Source organism: Brassica napus, chromosome C5, assembly GCF_020379485.1.
Source record: "Brassica napus cultivar Da-Ae chromosome C5, Da-Ae, whole genome shotgun sequence".
NCBI lineage: Eukaryota > Viridiplantae > Streptophyta > Magnoliopsida > Brassicales > Brassicaceae > Brassica > Brassica napus.
In genome coordinates this window covers 6,693,204-6,714,581 of record NC_063448.1, presented here as the reverse complement: position 1 = coordinate 6,714,581, position 21,378 = coordinate 6,693,204, and the positions used below count along the sequence as shown (strand labels likewise).

Below are 21,378 nucleotides of genomic sequence, written 5' to 3'. Positions count from 1 at the left end.
GATTTGCTGAAAGTCCGATCACGAATCCAACTACCTCATTGATTAGATTCAATCAGAGCCATGCTTACCTTATCATCATTTTCTAGGCATTGCCCCCCCCCCCCCCCCCCCCCCCCTCACATGTACATTTTGGGGGCCCCAAATTCATAATAATCATACAATTAAAATGATAATATGATAATTGAAAAACCATAGTAATACTTTTTAATAATACTATCATTTTTTTAGTTGCTGCGGATATGAATTTTTTTTTCGTTATTTTTTAAATGTCGAAAACACTTTTCTGTATATAATTTGAATTTATATATAAAAAATTCAGTTGTAACCAAATTTAATGTTTGCCATTAATTTTCATAAGATTACTTTTTTTCTTAAATATAATGTCAAAATTTAAAATAGAAAACAATCTATTTTCTAGTTCATATTAAAAAATTTAATATTATTGTTTCATATAAAATAAATTATTTTTGCCTCATGCCCTTCCTAGCCTTCACACAGTACTGGATTCAATGTCACCGTTCATACACTTTTTAATTCATACACCGTACATCATTAGTTACGTCATTCTCTTAGAGGATGGTCTTCTATATAAGTTTGTGCAATGGCTTGTCCTGAAGACAACGAAAACAAAACCTATCCTATAGTTACTGAGAGAAAACATAATGGCTGATCTCAATGAAGTCATTCCGACAATAGACTTGAAAGGGGTTCCGGATGAGAAGCTGAACCAGCAGATACGTGAGGCGAGTGAGAGATGGGGATGTTTCAAGGTGATGAACCATGGAGTTTCTTCCTCTTTGCTGTCTGAGATGAAGAAGACTGTTACAGATCTCCATGAACGTCCACACGAGGTGAAAATACGAAACACTGATGTGATACTAGCAAGTGGTTACAAGCCTAGAACTGACTTAAATCCTCTTTATGAATCATTCGGTCTTTTTGACGTCGCCTCTCCACAAGCGATCAACACTTTTTGTGACAAACTTGAGGCCTCTGCTGAACAAAGGTTCGTTTGCTTTTCACTCTTATATGACTGTCGTTTAGAACATTTCTAGTACATCTTCTCTATACTTATCTATATAATAAATGGAATCTACTTCAAACCATTTTTTTACAAAAATAGTAATCTCTATTTTCTCTATATTTAAATAGCAAATAATATTTCTCTATATTCCATTTTAAATATAAAATATATTAATACACTATAATATATGTTAGAGATCTCTATTATAAAATTCTTTGTCTATATATAATATGAGATGGTCTTACATCTGTTCTTTGTTTTTATTCTTTTGGCCTCCAAGGATTCTTGTTATGTGTACCTAATCTGCTTTTCGGTTCAATGGTTTTGTTAAATAAATATCCGGTTTATGATGGATCATTGATCCTATATGTCTTGACGGTTCTCGGATTTTTGTTTTCTTTTTTTTTTGGTTGTAGAGAGATCATGATGAAGTATGGCAAAGTTATGGATGGTCTTGCAAAAGATTTAACAAGGATGTTAGCAAAGAGTTATGAATTAGCGGATCCCGATATATGTAAAGAATGGCCGAGCCAGTTTCGGATTAGCAAATATCATTTCAATCCTGAAACAGTTGGTAAAAATGGTTTGATAATACACACGGATCCTGGATTTTTAACAATTGTTCACGGTGATGACAATGTTGGTGGACTTGAGGCCATGGACCATTCTTCAGGAACCTATTACCCCATAAACACGTCACCAAACACACTTACTGTCAACCTTGGTGACATGGCCAAGGTAAGAAAAAAAAAATCATCACTAATAATAATGTTTTGACTTTAAACCACAAAACTCGGTTTTAGTTGTTGGTTTTTGAAACTTTCTTAATAGATATGGAGCAATGGGAGGCTGTGCAATGTGAAGCATAGAGTGCAATGCAAAGAAGCAAAAATGAGGATTACCATCTCCACCTTCCTATTAATACCAATGGATGAAGTTGTTAAACCTCCAAGTGAATTTGTGGATCTTGAACATCCACGTCTATACAAGCCTATCAGCGATGGAGAACTAAGGAAGATTAGGCTAAGTAACAACATGCATGACGGCGAATCTTTCCAGTTTATAACCCTCAAATAATTATAAGACCTTTATACAATAAGGCGGTTTGTCATACAAATCCAAATCTATATGGGTGCTGTCATACAAATCCAAATCATGAAGATGTTTTGTTTTCCCCTAATAAGAGTTTTTTTTTGCCAAATTGTTTTCCCCTAATAAGAGTTACAAATAAAGATCGATGAATCTCTTATGATTATTATTGTATAATAATATAATGATTGTACGAGATATCTTTTTAAAAAATTGGAAGCAATATTCTGAGTCTGCATCTTTTCTTTTAAATGTGAGTCTGTCAAATTTCAGAACGTTGTCACGTGTCAAGCATAAACATAGACAATCGCAAAATATAAGATTTTAATTACAATTATTTATACTAATTTTTTCGAGCTATAAAAATTTGGATATGCTTTTCAAAATTACATGATTGTCTTTATGGTTTCCATATTGGCTCATGTTATAAAGTACAAAGTTATTTTTTATAGTACCCTACTTTATATTCTAGAAACTTGGCAATTAATCATCCCGTGTAGTAGTTGAGTACTGTAATTGTATTGAGGAACATAATAAAATCTAATCCATAATTGAAAGGCTGAATTATAAAGATAAGTATTAATTTTTCCACGTGCTAGTCACGTGCTCATCTTCTCCAGATTACCGAGTTTCCTAACTACAACTCGCGAGTTGACTCATCGGTACCATCAGCTAATTCGTTTCTCTGACGAGCATCGACTAGAGACGATCGATCGTAACCGCATCGGCGATATTTACCGGGGAATTCTCCGAGCTCAGATAGATTTCAAAAGGTTAAGTGTAAAGTTTTAGCTTTTACACTTTAGTTAATGGAAGAAAGGAAACTACATATATATTGCGAGCTTAAGCCTGGATTACAAAGGAGACATTAACCAGGAATTGAAATTTGACGGTGATGTAAATATAACATGTAGCCATAGTCTTAGTTGCTCATCAAAGATTTTCTATAAAGATGGAGAGGTAGTACAAGTTAAAAAAAAAAGACTCTCAAAGATTCTCTATAACTCTTGTGGGTGATCAAATAGCTTAATCCCAGAAACCCGATCTTCACAACGCCTCACGAAAGGCGAAGCTATTTTCAAGGCATCAGTTCCTCCTGTGTCGGCTTCACAACCATACAACGGAGGAGAATGGAAACAGGGCTCCATCGACGTGGCACGACCGCATGGTGGATCAGGAACCGTGTAGTTCTCTGGCTTGTACAGTATCCACGGCTTCATCCCTCCTAGACCCTGAGCAACGTATCCAAACGTAGACCACGCGCTGGTGACAATGTTATCAGTCAAGCTAAGTAGATACATCTCCGCGAGGGCCTTTTGGTTGTGAAGCTTCTTGTTTCTTTGCTGGTGCATTTCTTGACTTGCTTGATAAACTCCGATGATCACGTCTCCTGTGGAACTCACGCGCTCCCAGTACACTCTCTTCAGGTTATTAGAATACTCTGGGTTCAGAGACGTGACTAGAACTGCTCTAAGTTTCGATATATTGACTTGCGGTGGTTCTTCTTCTTGTGCTTCGGGTAATAGTTTCTCTCTTTGTGTACATGATACAACCTGGTCGAGTACGAGCTGGAGAAACCCTGCGCGATGGAAAACCCGTATCTGAATCCCGAGCCTCTCGTCTGCTCTTGACAAGTAAGCATTGTAGAATCTGTTGACCAAACCCCAAACTTGGTTGGTTGGGTGAATAAGATACCGACCTAAATGGTGGAAGACGGTGTCTTTCTTTGGGAACAGCTTGGTTAGCTCAGACTGGAAGCTAGGGAGTAACCATAGAGACGGGACGAAGTAGTTGTCTGATTTAACGATCAGCCAAGGGACTTCCCGGATCAGCGATTGATCTCCTTGGCAGAAAAACATCTGGTCGTACTCCCCGTAGTTGTGAACAAGGTGGAGGTAAAGATATGATGTTTGGAAACTTTTTATTGAGGAGTTACTAATCAAACGATGATGCTTCAACATGTTACCGAAAGAACGTGGTGACCGCCAGTTAAACCTGTCTATCTGATTTGCCAATGGAAACCCAAGAGGGAGTAACCAGGAAGCATCCGGAAACGGCTCGCAGAAGAGATCGTTTATATCGTTCCGTTGGTCAACGAGGATGACTCTGTCCGTCAAGAGAGCATAGAGAAAGACGGAGACCAGAGAAAGTATTCTGTTTCCAAGCCCAGACAGTGGTACCCACACAATGTATTGGCATTGCTCACCAGAGCCGTCTGAAAGTTTGTGGAGGTTCTCTGTTGCCCTCTTGTAAGATTCTGTGCCTGGAGCGCAGCGCTTGTGAAGCTTCTCGTAGCTTCTAAGCTTCGAGATGAGGTCTAGAGAAGGCTTGTACGGTGAAGGTTTGCGATATAACGAAGACTGGTATCTACTCAGACAAGATTTTTGATCAAATGCTTTAGCAAGAAGCCCTCCTTGCAGTGTATCCCTTGGATTTTCAGGATTTTTTGAACCTATTACAAGAAAATGAAAGACAGAGGTCAAAAAGCAAATGAGCAGAGATGGATGAATGATCTATCATACCGGTGGTAGTAGTAACATTAGGTGGATCAAGATCCCATGGATGGCGACTGAAGATGTTAGAAAATGCAAGTAGAAGCATGGAGCAGACTACAAAGCAAGTGATGCATGTTCTGGTGGACTTCATTCTTGTAAAGAGGTGATGCTTTCTCTGTTTTTGCTTACTCTTGTTTTTTCTTTTCTTTTGGTCTGTATGCATGTGTATATATTTTGGTTTCAGTTATATTAGTTGAAAGCCAAGGACATGGACTCACGCTCTGACCTGAAACTAGCTTTTTTTCTTGTATTTTTAAAGGAGATGATAAAAATTTATGGGTTACAATAAAGTTCTGTCTTTGTAGTGACGAGTTTGGAGAAAGAGGGCCATCAACAGGTGAAGTGAAACATCCTGAAAAGTATTGTTTTGGTTTTATCTTCTTTCCATGTTTAAACTAGCAAACTAATACTCTTAGAAGCACTGCGATACTGAAATCTTACCTTTGCCAAACCTAATAATAACTTACTAGAGGATAACCTGTGCACATGCGCGAGATGAGTTTTTTATATGACATATTCTTGGGTTCACCCTCTATGATAAATCTCTAGGTTCACCAACCAATAAGATTGTGTTATTTTATATTCGATATCTTTTATAAAAAAACAAAATATTGTAAAGTTATATTATGTTTTTAAAATAAAAAGATAAAAATAAATAAATAAAAAATAGTAGTAATTACAAAAAAAAAATTTTAACATCGTCAAGAAAAAACTAAACCTAAATCCTAATCCCTAAACCCTAAATTTTAAAACCTAAACCCTTGAGTAAACCCTAAACCCTTGGATAAATCCTAAACTCTAAATCAAAAACACTAAACACTAAAACACTCAAGGGTTTAGGGTTTAGGTTTAGGGTTTTAGTGTTTAGTGTTTTTGATTTAGAGTTTATGATTTATCCAAGGGTTTAGAGTTTATCCAAGAGTTTAGGGTTTTGAATTTAGGGTTTAGGGATTAGATTTGGGGTTTAGTGTTTTGCTAAGGATTTTAAAAACATAATATAACTTGACAATATTTTGTTTCATTTTCTAAAAGATACCGAATTTGAAATAATGAAATCCTATTGGTTGGTTAACCTAGAGGTATAGGAGGTGAACCCAAGAATAACTCTTTTTATATTAATGTTTGTTCATTAAATGATTTTAACATTTTGCAACACTACAATCTTTATCGATTGTAAAATGACGAAGACAAATATTGGTGTCTTAAATGTATCATGTTGTTGAAGTGTTAACGTATTACAGCTCATTTTAATTATTTTTAAGACTTTATATGCACAAAAAAAATGAGAAAATGGTTTTTTTATAGCAAAAAAAATGATAACTATGTCCCTTTAGACTAATCTCAGATACTTTATGTCCCATTAGACTAACTATTTTCAAAATAACAATAATGCCCTTAAAATTGTAATTTTTAAATATAATAAATAATGAGTTCGATCAAGCGGGATCGATCGATCCGAAATTACAAGGTTGAACGGATCGATCGGTCCTGATCATTATGCAAAACAAAAAAAAAACACGGAGCATATACTGATCAACATGGTCCATTTCACTCGATCGGCAAAACTCGATTTCATACAGATCGACCGATCTCGAATTATAGACCGATCGATCATGTGCCCAGGTAAGTATTCCAAATCAATTTCCTGGTTTTCTTCGGTTATATCTGGTTTGATTCCCACTTGATTTGAACCGACCAAACACGATTTCAACTCTTTAAACTTAATTTCTTTGGGATGAAACCCATAATTTCTCATCTCCTTCACAAACAAAGGAGGAGAAAATCAAAGTCTCAGGTTCATAAACCCTAACTTACTCAATTTCACACTGATTTGGTAGAAATAATGTGAAATTTTTGTGAAATTTTTGTGAACAATCAATGGAATATAGAAGACGGCGTGAGAAGAAGGTTACCACGTTTTTTTTTGTTTTTTTTTAAATCTTTTTTTTTCAAAATATGAAAGTGAATATTCCCAAATATTTTGTTTCCATATTTTTAGGAACTGATTTCTTATCCGTAGAATACATCTAATTTGTAGAAATCGGTTTCTTCAGGTTTTTAGAATTATAGTAATGTGTAGATTTTGATTTCTACATGTTTTAGATTTACAGTAAATCTATAGAAGTCGGTTTCTACGTGTTTTAGATTTATATTAATGTGTAGATTTTGATTTCTAAAGATTTTATATCGGTCGGTTAAGCGCGGAATGTGTATTCTAAATATTTTTAGAATACTCTTATTTACGTAGATCACGTATTCTAAACATTGTACATTCAATGAAAAAAGTGGATTTCGTTTTCTACTTTCTAGAATGTCATTTCTACTTTATTTAGAACAGAATCTGAATATTATGATTTAAACATTTTTAGAACTAGAAAAAATACCACTAAGTTCATATAGGTATTTTATCAATAGTTACTATTTTTTCAATTTTTTTTTTATTTGTAAAATTATTTATTAAATATATTTTCAAAAATATTAAAGGGTATTATAGACAAAAATGACACAAAATAGATATTAGTCTAAAATGACATAGTTATCATTTTTTTTTGCTCTAAAAAAACAATTTTCCCAAAAAAAATAAGTTTTGTGACTCACACAAATCACTAAAACCAGATATGCAACATAGATTGTAAAATGATGAAAAAGGATTAGGTTTTCTACTCTCGATTTGTTTACTATTGACTCTCTATAAGTGATTTCATTTTCTATGTTTATAAAATTGTACTTTCATTCTCGTTTTTGTTTCACTGACATGAGTTTTGTTTCTTTTTTTAACTTCTTCTGTGAATTCGATGAATTACATAAGTTTCAATTTAAAAACATGGACATCTGTAAAAATTAGTTCCACTTCAGATATATATATCTAAGAATCAATTTTTTGAAAAACAAATCATCGCCAAACTCTATTCACATGTTAATGTTAAAATCTAATATATTAAGCTGTTATGGAATATAAGTGCAGACTCGAAATATAAATGTTTGTCTAGTATATATTCACTAGTTCGGTCTAAAAATCATCCAACTCTAGAACAACAAAACAAATTACTTATTTATTAACCTACGCTTTTGAGGTTTAGTTACTTAAGAGTACACCGATAAAAAAATATATAATACTTTACCATTCTAGTATATGTAAACTATGTATAAAGTAAGAACTGTTTGATTTATTAAATGATAAACCATAAAACTTATAATAAATAATTCAAATCTCTCATTCTTACGATTATAATAGCTAGATATGGTATTATGGAGAAACAAATATTAGACGAATGATCAAATATTTCATTCTTCAAGCAAACTCAAAAGGAAGTGATTGGAATCTTGATATTTCATTAAAAACTTTTTAGGAGTAAAAATCAAAACTAAAATATTTATTCTGAATGAAATAATATATATATATATATATATATATAGTGCTTTCAATATTAAAAATCACTTTGATTTGAAGAAGTGTATTTCTCGGGTTGTCAGAATCAAATAACATATTAGAAACCACATATTTAAAAAATAATTGGTATACATAAAAATATATAAATTAGAGTAAGCACATAAATCAAAACGAATATCTTTTGATTATTTACAATCATGTTTTTAGTAAATAAATCAAAAGAATCATTTTATTTACTTTATATGATATATAATTAAACTTTAGTGATATTTCCATAGATATATAGTATATTTTAATATAAATATTTATTATTGACACTTCCTACTCATATGATTTTATTAACATTTGTATATTTGTTGTAACAAAAATTTAAACCGTTATTCACAAAACTTTTAATGTGAGATTTATCAATACAAATTTCAAAATTAAAATATTAAGATCTCAATAATTTTTCAATGTAAATTTTGAAATTAACATATTTATATATTTTACACAGTATATAATTTAGTTTAAATGATATTAATATATATATATATATAATATGAATATCTTTTAATGAGACTTCATATTCATCCGATTTATGATCATTTCTATCTTGCTTGAACAAAAAACAATAAACCATTGATCACAAAATTTTCAAAGTGAGACTTTTACCTTTTTAGTGATTTATGGTTGTTTTAAAAAAATTAAAATATAATATACAAGAAAAAATCTAATTTTTTTATTATATGTATAATGTGATTGTTTTTTTAATAATATAAATTAAACAAAAAAAGAGAGAGGATACAAAAATTATTATCAAATATGTATTATTCATAATCATTAATTGTCATATATATGTTAACATATTATGTAATTTCATAGCTTTTATTTAAGAAAAAAATTGAAAATATTCTTTTGTACACTACTAATCAATTTGGTATTTAGATAAATAAATCATATAACATATATTTGTATGGACCAACTAATTTTTCTAAAGATTTTAACATGTTGTAATGTTCAATGCAGAGCCGGCTGAGGAGGGGAGACAAGCGGTGCGACCGCTCCGGGCCCAAGTCTGTGTCCCCCTGTATATTAATAGCTAAGGGGCCTAATTTTTTTTAAAAAAAGTCTATATTTTTATATGCAAAATTATAAATATAATAAATAAAATTGAAAAGGGTCCAAAAATATTTGATATGCATATAGTTTTATTTTCATCACAAAATATACAAAATATTACTGAATAAATTTTAAAAATATTTTATACATTATCTGAATATAAATTTTAGAGGGTAAATTTTTTTTTTGCCCTAGGATCCATAACAATGTTAAGCCGGTCCTGGTTCCATAATTAATAGATAGGGGATATCTTTTTCATATGTACAAAACGCAAACAATCAAAACTTGGGGTTTTGTAATCACTGCTATATGTTATTTACTACACACAGTGTCCTCATAAACTAACTAGTCGAAAGTGTGACCATCATAAAATGTAACATCTCTAGCGTTTTGTGGACAAATCAGAATTGAATGAGCGTCATTAGAGCGACGGTCCACAAACTTTAGTTATCAGAGTATTTTATTACAGAGATGTGACAAGAACAGCCTAACTTTCTGACTTTCTGATATATTGACCTTGGATACTTCTTGTGAGACTACATGACGTAATAGTTTCTCTCATAGTGTACACCACAATAATTAGTTCTTATACGCTAAGATCATGAAAATGAATTACTCTGTTTCAGCTTCTTATAAGAAGACAAACCTCACAATGACTGTTAACAATCTTTGGTGATTTTTTTTTTTTTTATTTTAGGCAAAAATGATGAACTTTGTAAGAATATGAGAGCTTACGAATCAAAACACATCTGCGGAATCAACTAGCTTAAGCCCCATGGTCCACTCCTCACAACGCCTAACAAAACGGGTGCTATTCACTGTCTTAGCTTGACAACCATTGATTGGAGGAGGTCTATGGAAACATGGCTCCATCGACACGGATTTAACGTACGGTGGGTCGGGAGTTGTGTGGTTCGTTGGCCTGTAGAGTATCCATGCTTTTAATCCTCCAAGACTTTGAGCAACGTATCCGAACGTAGACAGGCCGCTTGTGACAAGGTTATCAGTTAGGCTTAATAGGTACATCTCAGCGAGTGCCTTTTGGTCGTGTAGCTTCTCGTCTGTCTGCTGAAACATTTCTTGGCTAGGTTGGTAAACTTGTACCATGTCTCCTGTCGAGCTCGGGCTTTCCCAGTACATTGTCCTTAGCTTCTCCGAGTACTCCGGGTAAAGTGACGTGACAAGAACAGCTTTGAGTTTCGGGCTTGTTGATTTATTAGTGACTTGTGATTCAAGTGTAGTCAGCTCAGGTAATAGTTTCTCTCTTTGCGTGCATGATAGGATCTGGTTCATGACATGCTCCAAGTATCCGGCGGGGTTGCTAAAAACTCGTACTTGAACACCGAGTGTCTCGTCTGCTCTTGATAAGTAGGCATTGTAGAACCTAGTGATCAAACCCCAAACTTGGTTTGTCGGGTGGAGAAGATAGCGACCTAAATGGTGGAAGACGGTGTCTTTCCTTGGGAACAGCTTGATGAGTTCGGTTTGGAAGCTAGGGATCAACCAGAGAGATGGAACAAAGTATTGGTTTGAGTTGGAGACCAACCAAGGGACTTGTCTGATGAGATTTTGATCTCTTTCACAGAAGAACATCTTATCATGATCCTCATAATCGTGAATAAGATATAGATAGAGGTAGGAGGGGATGGTTCCTGTGTTTATGGCATCAGTCTTCAGCATTGTTCCGTAACAACGTGAACTATCTAACTGACCCATCAAAGGAAAATCAACAGGGAGTAACCAGGAAGTACCAGGAAAAGGCTCACAGAAGAGATATTTCATGTCTGTGCGTTGGTCAACGAGAAGGACTCTCTCTGTCAAGAGAGCATACAGGAATGTAGAAACTAGAGATACTATTCTGTTTCCAAGCCCGTGAACAGCGACCCACACAATGTATCTGCATTCACCAACAGATCTACTGTCGTCACCAAGCTGTTCTGCTGCTCTCTTGTAGGCTTCTGTGCCTGGACCGCAACGCTTGTGAAGCATCTCATAGCTTCTAAGCTTGGAGACAAGATATTGAGAAGGCTCGTACGGTGATGGCTTGCGGTACAATGAAGACTGGTACCTACTCAAGCAAGAACCTTCATCAAACTCTTCACTAAGCAGTCCTCCTAACAGTTTATCCTCCCTTGCTTTCCCTGAATCCTTTGGAACTAACAGGAAAATAGAACATAGTCAATGGAGCATTCTTGATTAACAAAACCAAAAAGGTGAATGATTTTACCGTTGATGGTAATAGCGTCAAGAAGCTGGTGGTTGGAGATGATGAATAATGATAGTAACATGAGTGACCAAAGTAGTAAGCAAGTGACAAATAATGTCCTTAGTTTCATCTTGAAAACCCAGAAGCTCAGAAAATTTCCCTTGAGATTTTAAGTAGTAGTTTCAGTTATTATTAAGCGCTATTCAAAGGGTTCAAGCGTGACTTAAAAACAGTAGTTCTGATTATGGTAGAAGGTTCTTGTACTTCTTTTATAAATGTGATGATAAATGTGTGGTTGAAGGTGATGGTGACGCTTCTTGTCCTTTTTTTTGGTACAGTATCTATCCTTCCCATGCCTTTTTAATGATTGAAGGGACCTCCTGCTACTTCCTCCTCTAAACTTGAACCACAAGTCTCTTATCTCCCATTGATAATTAAGTAAAGCATTGTAGATTTTGATTATACCAAACCTTAGACTTGCCTATTAGGCAGGAGGAATCCTCATCAATATTATGAATCCCCAGTATATTAATTGAGAATATTATGAATTTCCTATATATTAATTGAAAATCATTTAAAAAGTTTTAACATATATTTTGTACTAATTACAAAAGAGATTTGATGATATGTCATTTAATTAGAATGTCAATTTAGTTTACGTGGCAACATAAGAATCAATTGAATAATTTGTAGGTCCAAAATCTAATTGCTGAGGAACATTATATCAACTCAAAATATAAGTAGTGTGTATTCTTTCCTTAAATGAAAGCTACGGTGTACATAATATGATTAACATATATATATATATATATATATATATCGAAATTAATGATTATGAATAATAGAGATTTGAAAACAATTTTTGTATCCTTCTTCATTTTTGTTTAATTTTATATTATTAAAAGAAATTAAACAATCATATTAACCATATATTAAAAATATTAATATTTTTTCTTATATGCTATATTTTGATTTTTTTAAACGATTTTAAATTACAAAAATGTTAAGAATCCCTTTGATTTTTTTGATTAGTGGCTTAATTTTGTTTTGTTAAAACAAGATACAATGATCATAAAATCGTATTAATATGAATTTTTATTTAATAGATATTCATATTCAATAATATATATGTCTATTTTAATATTGTGTAAATTAAACTATGTACCATTTAAAAATACATAAATTCGTGAATTTTAAAATTTGCATTGAAAGAGTATTGAGACCTTAATATTTTAATTTTGATCAAAAATTTTGGGATTAATGTTTAAATTTTTTTGTTACATCAAGTATACAAATGTTAATAAAACCATATGAGTAGGAAGTCTCAATAATAAATATTTATATTAAAATATACTATATATTTATGTCAATATCATTGAAGTATAATTATATACCATATAAAATAAATAAAATGGTTATTTTGATTTATTTACCATAAATATATTGTAAATAAACAAGAGGTATTATGTTGATTTATGTGATTACTTTAATTTCCTATATATTAATTGAGAAAAAATTCATCATGTGTAAGATTTTATTAATTAATATTGTTCGAAAATCTTACAAGAAATCGATACAACTAAGATTTATTTAGAAGTTATTGAAATCACCTAGAGAAAACATGGATGGCACAACAAATTTGTTTTCCTAACCCTAACCCCCCTATCTATTCGTCACAACACCAACAGAGAATATTTAGAAGTGTCGATTGACAATCTGAAATGGTGTTTTTTTTTAAGTTCAACCCATGGTTTTTCTTAAATTGGCCTAAAACAGTTTTTAATGATTAACTAAATGAGTCACATACATAGTAAAATGTGTTTTGGTTTAAAAATTATAGCATACCCAAAATCAATATGAACCATCATCATTTTCGTTTAAATTTTTGTCACAATAAAAAATATAGAGTTGGGCAAAAAATATGAATTTAAAAAACCAAACCAAAACCGATCCAAAAAATAGTACTGAACTTTAACCAAAATTGGTTATATATCCGAATGGGTTCAAAATTTTGGTATCTACAGAACCGGAACCGAACCTAATCCGAACCAAAATATTTTGGGTATCCGAACCAAAATATTTTGGGTATCCGAGTATATCCAAACCAGATTTATATAGTTAAATATATTAATTATTTTTATATTTAATATCTAAAAAATATTCAAAATATATAAAATGTTTTTAAGTTGTCCAAAATACTTGGAAATATATACAAATAGTTATAAGTATATGTTTAAAATAGCTAAACGATACTTAAAATATCTATTGATTTCCTATCCAAATATTTAAGCTAAACCAATTTTTATGTTAAATTTAAGTATTTTGGCATACATTATTCAAATTTATATGTTATATATTATTTTTTATTTTTAGATTTTGAAAAATTTAAAGTATATATAAACTTTAATTTTTGAAAAAAAAAATAAATAGGTTAAACGAACTCAAACTCAAACCCGAACCAAGCCCGCAAAGATCTGAACTGAACCAAACCCGCAAGGATCCGAACCGAACCAAACCAAAAGGTACTCGAATGCCCACCTCTAATCAAATGTAAAAAAAGTTATTGATGACAAAATGTATATTATTTAACATATTTAAGTACAATATGTTTTTAAAAAATACACCCCGCAGAGAGCGCATGTTATCATCTAGTTTTTTTAGTAAAACGAATGGAAGAACCAAATCTCAAATAAACAAACAATCAAAAAAAATTTTGTGACAACTAAATTATTTAATATTTGAACTTTTGAATTTTTTTTCCAGATTTTATTAAAAATTTCTTGTTTTTCCTATTTTTATCGATTTTTATTAAAAAAAAATTAATTTTATTATATTTTGTTGAATTTATAAATTTATTTTTATTCTTTTTAGTATTTTTGAATTTTATTTTATTTTTCCTGATTTTTTAATGAATTACTATCAATTTTTAGAATTTATATTGAATTTTTATATAATTTTATTTGCTTTCTTAGTTAAAATATTTTTTTAAAGAAATTTAAAAAGTAAACCGCCACGTCACCGGTTTTGCCTGCTAATGAACAGTAACCGGTCATAATTTGACGTGTGCAACAAATAAATTAGTTTTGATATTTAATATGTTATTGAAACAAGTTTCAGTGTTTAAAGGGTTAGAAGCTGAACTCCAAATTTTAAAGTACTAACTTTTGCCGACTTCATGGTTTTTTAAGCGATTTTCCCAAATTAGTTATACGCCTTAACATATTATTAATACAGAGGAAACACTTGTAAACTCTAAACTGTAAGATCTTCTCTTAAGCACATGAAACATTACTATAGAGGAAGATCAAAAGAAAAATAAACTTGATCCTGTGTTTCATTAACCCGATAGTCCGATAAAATCAACTAAGATAAAACAAGAACTATTACAACTCATCAAATAGCTTAATCCCATCATGCTCACGATCCTCACACTCCCTTACAAAGGGAACAACCTTCCCCGAGTATGTTCCCCAATCAGCATCACATCCATGAGAAGGAGGAGTAAGGTGACAAGGGTCAATAGACGTGGACCGAATACACGGAGGATCAGGAGCTTTGAAATCCTTTGGCTGATAGAGTAACCATGGCTTTAACCCTCCAAGACTATGAGCAACATACCCGAACGTGGACCTTGCGCTCGTGACAATGTTATCCGTTAAACTCAGAAGATACATCTCCGCGAGGGCCTTTTGGTCGTGAATCTTCGTGTCCGTTTGTTGAACTCTTTCCCCACTTGGCTGATAAACTTCGATGATCTCTCCTGTCGAACTAGGTCGCTCCCAAAACATGCTTTTTAAGCGGTCAGCGTACTCTGGATACAGAGATGTGACGAGAACAGCCTTGAGTTTCTGGTTTGTCGATGCGTTGACTTTTGACTCTTCTTGTGTAACGACTTGAGGTAACAGTTTCTCTCTTTGCGTGCAAGACAAGATTTGATCCATGACGTGTTGGAAATAGCCTGCGTTATCATCGAAAACACGTATTTGAATCCCGAGTTTCTCGTCTGCTCTGGCTAAGTGAGCTTTGTAATACCTAGTGACCATACCCCAAACTTGATTCGTCGGGTGAAAAAGATACCTAGCCAAGTGATGAAACACTGCTTCTTTCTGCGGGAACAGCTTCATCAGTTCTGGTCGGAACGTTGGACTAAACCACAGAGATGGAACGAAGTAGACGTTGGTTTTGATAACCAACCAAGGGACTTTATCGATCATAGTTTGGTCCTTTGGGCAGAAGAACATCTTATCTTCATCCCTTGAATCATGTAATATATCAAGATATATATGCCGAGGGGTTGAGTTTGCGCTGATGGCATGATTATTCAACATTGTTCCGTAACAATGAGAGTCTCCTCTGCCGTAGCCATCAAATTGCTTCACTAATGGGAAGTCGTTAGGGAGTAACCATGAAGTACCTGGAAACGGCTCGCAGAAGAGATCGCTAATGTCTTTGCTTTGATCAACGAGAACGACTCTCTCTGTCAAGACCGCGTAGAGGAAGACAGAGGCAAGAGTTAGTATTCTGTTTCCAAGACCGTAGACCGCAACCCACACAGCGTATTTGCATTCACCGACAGACTTGTTTGCGTAATTATCATCATCATGACCAAGATTCTTTGTTGCTTCCTTGTAAGCTTCTGTGCCTGGACCGCAGCGCTTGTGAAGCTTCTCATAGCTTCTTAGCTTAGAGACAAGGTATTCAGAAGGCTTGTATGGAGATGGCTTGCGGTACAAGGAAGACTGATAATACCTACTCACACAGGAAGGTTCATCGAAGTCAGCTGTTAAAAGCCCTCCTATCAGTTTATCATGGGGTGTTTTGGATTCACTTGAACCTAGTAATCACAAGAAAATGAAAATATTAAAGTAAAAAAAATACCTAAAAGATTAATGATTTTATTTTGTTTTGTTGTTAATTTACCGTTGATTGTTGCAGCAACAAGTTGGTCGTTGCTTGTTGCATCAAGAAGTTGGTCGCTGAAGCTGTGTGGGAATGATAGTAAGATTACAGACCCAATGAGTAAGCCACCAAAGATGACTGTCATCAGAATCTTCATCTTTAAACCCAAAGCCCTGAAAACATCTCCGGAAATCTGAAACATGTGATACGTGATTACTTTAGTCTAATCTAGCGTGTATGGTTATACTTTTTTTAATTGTGATCCATTTTTAGTGGATGGAACTTGATATTTATAAATAAAGAGTTTGAATATTCCAATGTGTCAGTGTTAGGTTGTGTCTATAAACGAGCTCCGTACGTGACTCTACATTTGTTAACGTATAAAAAGTCGTAATTTTTGGAATTATCGATTATCAAGCTGTATGTTAGATTTTAATTAACGTAAGAAATGGCAAGTGAGAGACTTGTTTTGAACTATCAACAAACGATTTTATGTTCAAAACTTGGACTCTATACAATAACATCACATTTGATGTATTATCTATATAGTTTACAGGCCGAACACGAGCTTCCTAGAACGGCCTAACTCGAGCTTCCAATTCAACTAAAGATACAGTAATTGTCTTGAATGCTTTTACCATATGACAACTTGTATATCAAAAGGACAACTTTGATAATTTCTTAGAAAACTTTGTTCAACTAATTTCACATTAAATTTAAAGTCACGTTAGAATTTTTAGAGGCATAGATGAATGATAGAAAATTAAAATTGATGTGGATTTAGATCTTGAGCAGGCTCCTCCATTACAGTCTATCAATATTGATATAATCTTGATATAACATTTGTATCAATTGATTTGTTTTATTCGTGTTTTGATATATACATAATTACACATGTTGAGACGTGAGCTTAAATATGAACAGGAAACAAATAAAAAGTGATAAACACTATATAAACTCATAACTTATGTACCTTTTTCCATTGATCTGGTTTTGGTTGAATTGATCTTTGATAATACGTTTGTTCCTCATCGTCTGAATCAAGTGGTTGCTTGGTATCCATATTGTTAATCAGTCAACAAACAAACGGTAATTTCTTTTATTTATTAATTCAAAACACATAGAACTTAAGAAATGTTCATGAAGACCATAAACCAAAAACATGGATTTATTTTTCAAGAAAAAGGGCTTCTTGGTTTTAAACATTCGCATCTATATAAAATCAGTAAATACACGCTTTGAATTTGTATTAATTAGATATCAATCTGCTAATTACTATATGAAATAAGGTAGTATTAAAAACAGTAAAGGTAATATTGACTTTTTTCTACGAAAAGTTTGACGGATTATTTCCATATTTGTAACGGATTAAATACTAATAAGTATATACAAAGCTTAACGGATTAAATTCAAATTTTAAGATAAAAATTTAATTTAATTTAGTGATATTTATTGACAATTTAATAGGTAAGATAATATTTGACGCCTGTCAAAAGAAAACAAAAAAAGAAGGTAATATCGACAATTCGATTTCATACTTGACTACTTACTAAAGAACTTTTTTTTTTTTTTTGCAAAATGCTTAGTAAAGAAATTGATTCATTGAATCAAATTATATTTTTTAAGACATCTGTACTCTATACAAATATATATTTTTCTTTACATACAATAAAAATTCATTTAAGTTTCTCTGTTTTCAGTGGAATAACATCTTTTTTTTTGTAACACCATCTATAACTCATCTTTAGTATCATCAAATAGTTTAAGCCCATCATGCCAAAGATCCTCGCAATGTCTCACAAAAGGCACGACTTTGGCCGAGTTAGTTCTCTTCTTAGCTCCACATCCATGAGTGGGAGGAGTAAGGAAACAAGGCTCCATGGATACAGCACGAACACATGGTGGATCAGGAGTTTTACCTCTCGTTGGTTGATAGAGTAACCATGGCTTTAACCCTCCAAGACTATGAGCAACATATCCAAACGTAGACCTTGCGCTTATGACAGTGTTATCAGTTAAACTCAAAAGATACATCTCGGCGAGCGCCTTTTGGTCGTGAAGCTTCTTGTCTGTTTGCTGAAACCTTTCTCCACTTGGCTGATAGACTTCTATTATGTCTCCTGTCGAAGTTGGCCGTTCCCAATACATATTCTTGAGGTTATTAGAGTACTCTGGATACAGTGATGTGACAAGAACAGCTTTAAGTTTCTTGCTTCTTGATGTATTGGTGACTTGTGATTCATGTGTAGCTAGTCCAGGCAACAGTTTCTCCCTTTGTGTACATGCTACAATCTGGTTCATGACGTGCTGCAAATAACCAGCGCGTCTGCTGAAAACCCTTACTTGTATCCCAAGTGTTTCGTCTGCTCTTGATAAATAAGCATCGTAGGATCTTGTGACCATACCCCAAACTTGATTCGTCGGGTGAAAAAGATATCGAGCCAGGTGGTAGAAGACGGTTTCTTTCTGCGGGAATAGCTTCATTAGTTCCGTCTGGAAAGTTGGATTAAACCATAGAGATGGAACAAAGTAGACATTGGCTTTGACAATCAACCAAGGGACTTTGTTCATCATAGTTTGATCCTTTTGGCAGAAGAACATCTTGTCTTCATCTCTTGAATCATGTAGGATGTGAAGATACAGATGCGGCGGGATTGAAGTGGAGTTAATTGTTTGATTCTTCAACATTGTTCCGTAACAACGAGAGTATCCTTTGTCGTAGCCATCGATCTGATTCATCAATGGAAATTCATTAGGGAGTAACCATGAAGTACCTGGAAACGGCTCGCAGAAGAGATCACTTATGTCTTTGCTTTGATCAACAAGGACAACTCTCTCTGTCAAGAGCGCGTAGAGGAAGACTGAGGCAAGAGTTAGTATTCTGTTTCCAAGACCGTAAACCGCGACCCACACAATGTATTTGCATTCACCAACGGACTTGTTTGCATAATTCTCATCATCATGACCAAGATTCTTTGTTGCTTGCTTGTAAGCTTCTGTGTCTGGACCGCAACGCTGGTGAAGCTTCTCATAGCTTCTAAGCTTAGAGACAAGATATTGAGAAGGCTTGTAAGGAGATGGCTTGCGATACAAGGAAGACTGATACCTACTTAAGCAAGAATCTTCATCGAAATCAGCAGTTAAAAGACCTTCTAACAGTTTATCCCTAGGTTTGTCGGAATCATTTGAACCTATAACAAAAATAAAATACTAAGTCCAAAGGATGATTAATTCTGAATATGAAAATCCAAAAGAGAACTGAACATACCGTTGACTATAGCGCCAAGAAGGTGGTGTTTGAAGACGTTTGAGAAAGATACTAACATCACCGACCAAAGTACTAAGCAAGTGCCGACTGTTAACAAAAGCTTCATCTTCATACTCAAACCCCACAAAAACTTAATTGGAGACTTGAAATAGTTGATGATATACACTGACATGTTGTTGTATCAATTATTGTTAGGACTTAGGAGTTATAAAGAGTTTAGAACTCTTATTGTGACCAAGTCAATCTAAAACTTGTATGTTTATAAATATTATAAATTTGTTATGCTGTGAAATTGGACAAACTCTGAAAGCGACTCCAATATTATTCTAATGATTATTTCATATATTTGTTACAAGAAAACAAATTGATGTAGGTGACGATATTCCGTGTATATGGAACAATCAAATTATTAAATTAACGAAGAATTGACAAATAAGAAGTTTTGTTTAATCAACAAAATATTCTGATGTCAAGATCTCAACAATATATTTATTATTTGTCATTCAGTTTTTTTCTTAATTGTCTTGTGGACAAATCACATTCAGTTTTAGTGTTTTATTCCAAGGTAAAGTTTCATGTTGTTTTGCCCAAAAAAGTTTCTGGTTGTTATTAAATTCCGGGTGTTGAGATGTTTGTCATATGAGTATATAAGGTCAATGATTTGTATTTTATTTAGACATAAATAGTGATACAAGTTTATGAAAACCTGGTATTTTGGTTAACCTGCTAACTAAGTTAGTTTACTTAGCCAAGCGACTCCCAAACCGTCAAAATGAGAAAACAAATGGACAACATAATTCTAGAAAAAAATTGCAACTACCATCCAATAAAATTGAGAAAACAAAGAGAAAGTTGTTGATCTTTGTGAGACTTGTTGTATGATAGGACCATATAAACTTAGGCCTGAAATTGAGTATTTATAAATCAATTAACAACAAAAAACACTTCAATATTCTAGAATATATTTATGTTTAGTGTGAAATCAAGTTTTATATCTCTTATATTAATCCAAAGAGTTTATTTTGCACCCCCATAAAAAAGGTTCAAATACAGTATATGTAACTCGCTACATATACTTTTTGTTTTGTCACGACTCGCTACCTAATTTTATGGAAGTCGTCTCCAAATGTATGGAAGCCACTGCAACACTGAACAAATGCATGGATGTCCATTCCTATTATTACCAGCCGATTCTCCCGCCGGAGAGAGCTGCTGATGAAGGATCTCGTGAATTTAAATTTGTGTAGAGTTTGTGAATTTTAAGAGCTGATAGATTTTAAAAGTTACGTGGATTGTGAAAATTTATATACATTGACTTATAAAATTTGATTATATTTTTTTTGGATCAGTATAGATTTTCATGAATTTGTATTACCTATTTTCTATCATTTTTTTTTGTAAAGTAAATATATAATTTATTTATTATCTAAATCACATAACATTATTATTTATTTTTTCTTTCAAATGAAAAAGAAAATAAAAATAATACATACCAAAATTGGACAATTTTTCTTAAATAGTCATTTCAAAGTTTTTGTCACAAAAAAGCTTTCAAAGAGAAAAATGATCAAAAATATTTTATGAAAAAGGAAAAAGACGATTTTACCCCTTGCTTTATAGTTTTGGACATATAATTAAGGTGCAATAGATATTTGGTAAGAATAATTATTTTGTTTTCTAGTTTCTTATCACATGGATTTTGAAAATCACAAGGTTACATATGATATTTTGAAAGTTGAGTCTTATGAGTAAAAATAGGTCTTGGCATAAAATCCAAAACCCGAAATCCGAACAAAACCCGAACCGAAAAACCCCACCCGTTATCCGATCCGAAATGTAAAAATA

The 21,378-nt window shown here is 32.9% G+C and overlaps 5 protein-coding genes across 5 annotated transcripts; 1 reads left to right on the top strand and 4 right to left on the bottom strand.

Annotated features, from left to right (window-relative positions):
* The first annotated feature begins 502 nt into the window (after nucleotides 1-502).
* LOC106430979 (2-oxoglutarate-dependent dioxygenase DAO) lies at nucleotides 503-2,225 on the top strand. Its single transcript, XM_013871774.3, has 3 exons — nucleotides 503-1,006; nucleotides 1,441-1,762; nucleotides 1,856-2,225. Exons 1-3 carry the CDS (start codon nucleotides 663-665, stop codon nucleotides 2,099-2,101), a joined length of 912 nt encoding a protein of 303 aa, XP_013727228.2. The 5' UTR covers nucleotides 503-662; the 3' UTR covers nucleotides 2,102-2,225.
* Nucleotides 2,226-2,873: 648 nt separating this feature from the next.
* LOC106430969 (probable fucosyltransferase 8) lies at nucleotides 2,874-5,167 on the bottom strand. The gene is made up of 2 exons (XM_013871766.3): nucleotides 4,636-5,167; nucleotides 2,874-4,565 (listed from the first exon to the last, which is right to left on the bottom strand). Exons 1-2 carry the CDS (start codon nucleotides 4,829-4,831, stop codon nucleotides 3,112-3,114), a joined length of 1,650 nt encoding a protein of 549 aa, XP_013727220.2. The 5' UTR covers nucleotides 4,832-5,167; the 3' UTR covers nucleotides 2,874-3,111.
* A 4,595-nt stretch (nucleotides 5,168-9,762) lies between these two features.
* LOC106430948 (probable fucosyltransferase 8) lies at nucleotides 9,763-11,633 on the bottom strand. The gene is made up of 2 exons (XM_013871747.3): nucleotides 11,388-11,633; nucleotides 9,763-11,316 (listed from the first exon to the last, which is right to left on the bottom strand). Exons 1-2 carry the CDS (start codon nucleotides 11,494-11,496, stop codon nucleotides 9,899-9,901), a joined length of 1,527 nt encoding a protein of 508 aa, XP_013727201.1. The 5' UTR covers nucleotides 11,497-11,633; the 3' UTR covers nucleotides 9,763-9,898.
* Nucleotides 11,634-13,786: 2,153 nt separating this feature from the next.
* LOC106430958 (fucosyltransferase 6-like) lies at nucleotides 13,787-16,478 on the bottom strand. The gene is made up of 2 exons (XM_048758051.1): nucleotides 16,287-16,478; nucleotides 13,787-16,200 (listed from the first exon to the last, which is right to left on the bottom strand). The coding sequence occupies exons 1-2, from the start codon at nucleotides 16,465-16,467 to the stop codon at nucleotides 14,750-14,752; spliced, it is 1,632 nt and encodes a 543-aa protein (XP_048614008.1). The 5' UTR covers nucleotides 16,468-16,478; the 3' UTR covers nucleotides 13,787-14,749.
* LOC106430966 (probable fucosyltransferase 7) lies at nucleotides 16,478-19,866 on the bottom strand. The gene is made up of 2 exons (XM_013871763.3): nucleotides 19,534-19,866; nucleotides 16,478-19,456 (listed from the first exon to the last, which is right to left on the bottom strand). Exons 1-2 carry the CDS (start codon nucleotides 19,703-19,705, stop codon nucleotides 17,997-17,999), a joined length of 1,632 nt encoding a protein of 543 aa, XP_013727217.2. The 5' UTR covers nucleotides 19,706-19,866; the 3' UTR covers nucleotides 16,478-17,996.
* Between the last annotated feature and the right edge of the window lie 1,512 nt (nucleotides 19,867-21,378).

Bases quoted from the DNA above. Each gene is read 5' to 3' on its own strand.
- LOC106430966 (XM_013871763.3), bottom strand. From the start codon at position 19,705: ATGTCAGTGTATATCATCAACTATTTCAAGTCTCCAATTAAGTTTTTG. The intron at 19,457-19,533 runs GTATGTTCAGTT...TTTTTGTTATAG, and splicing joins TCTTGGCGCTATAGTCAACG to GTTCAAATGATTCCGACAAA.
- LOC106430969 (XM_013871766.3), bottom strand. From the start codon at position 4,831: ATGCATACAGACCAAAAGAAAAGAAAAAACAAGAGTAAGCAAAAACAG. The intron at 4,566-4,635 runs GTATGATAGATC...TTCTTGTAATAG, and splicing joins TAATGTTACTACTACCACCG to GTTCAAAAAATCCTGAAAAT.
- LOC106430979 (XM_013871774.3), top strand. From the start codon at position 663: ATGGCTGATCTCAATGAAGTCATTCCGACAATAGACTTGAAAGGGGTT. The intron at 1,007-1,440 runs GTTCGTTTGCTT...TTTTGGTTGTAG, and splicing joins GAGGCCTCTGCTGAACAAAG to AGAGATCATGATGAAGTATG. The intron at 1,763-1,855 runs GTAAGAAAAAAA...CTTTCTTAATAG, and splicing joins ACCTTGGTGACATGGCCAAG to ATATGGAGCAATGGGAGGCT.
- LOC106430958 (XM_048758051.1), bottom strand. From the start codon at position 16,467: ATGTTTCAGATTTCCGGAGATGTTTTCAGGGCTTTGGGTTTAAAGATG. The intron at 16,201-16,286 runs GTAAATTAACAA...TGTGATTACTAG, and splicing joins TGTTGCTGCAACAATCAACG to GTTCAAGTGAATCCAAAACA.
- LOC106430948 (XM_013871747.3), bottom strand. From the start codon at position 11,496: ATGAAACTAAGGACATTATTTGTCACTTGCTTACTACTTTGGTCACTC. The intron at 11,317-11,387 runs GTAAAATCATTC...TTTTCCTGTTAG, and splicing joins TGACGCTATTACCATCAACG to TTCCAAAGGATTCAGGGAAA.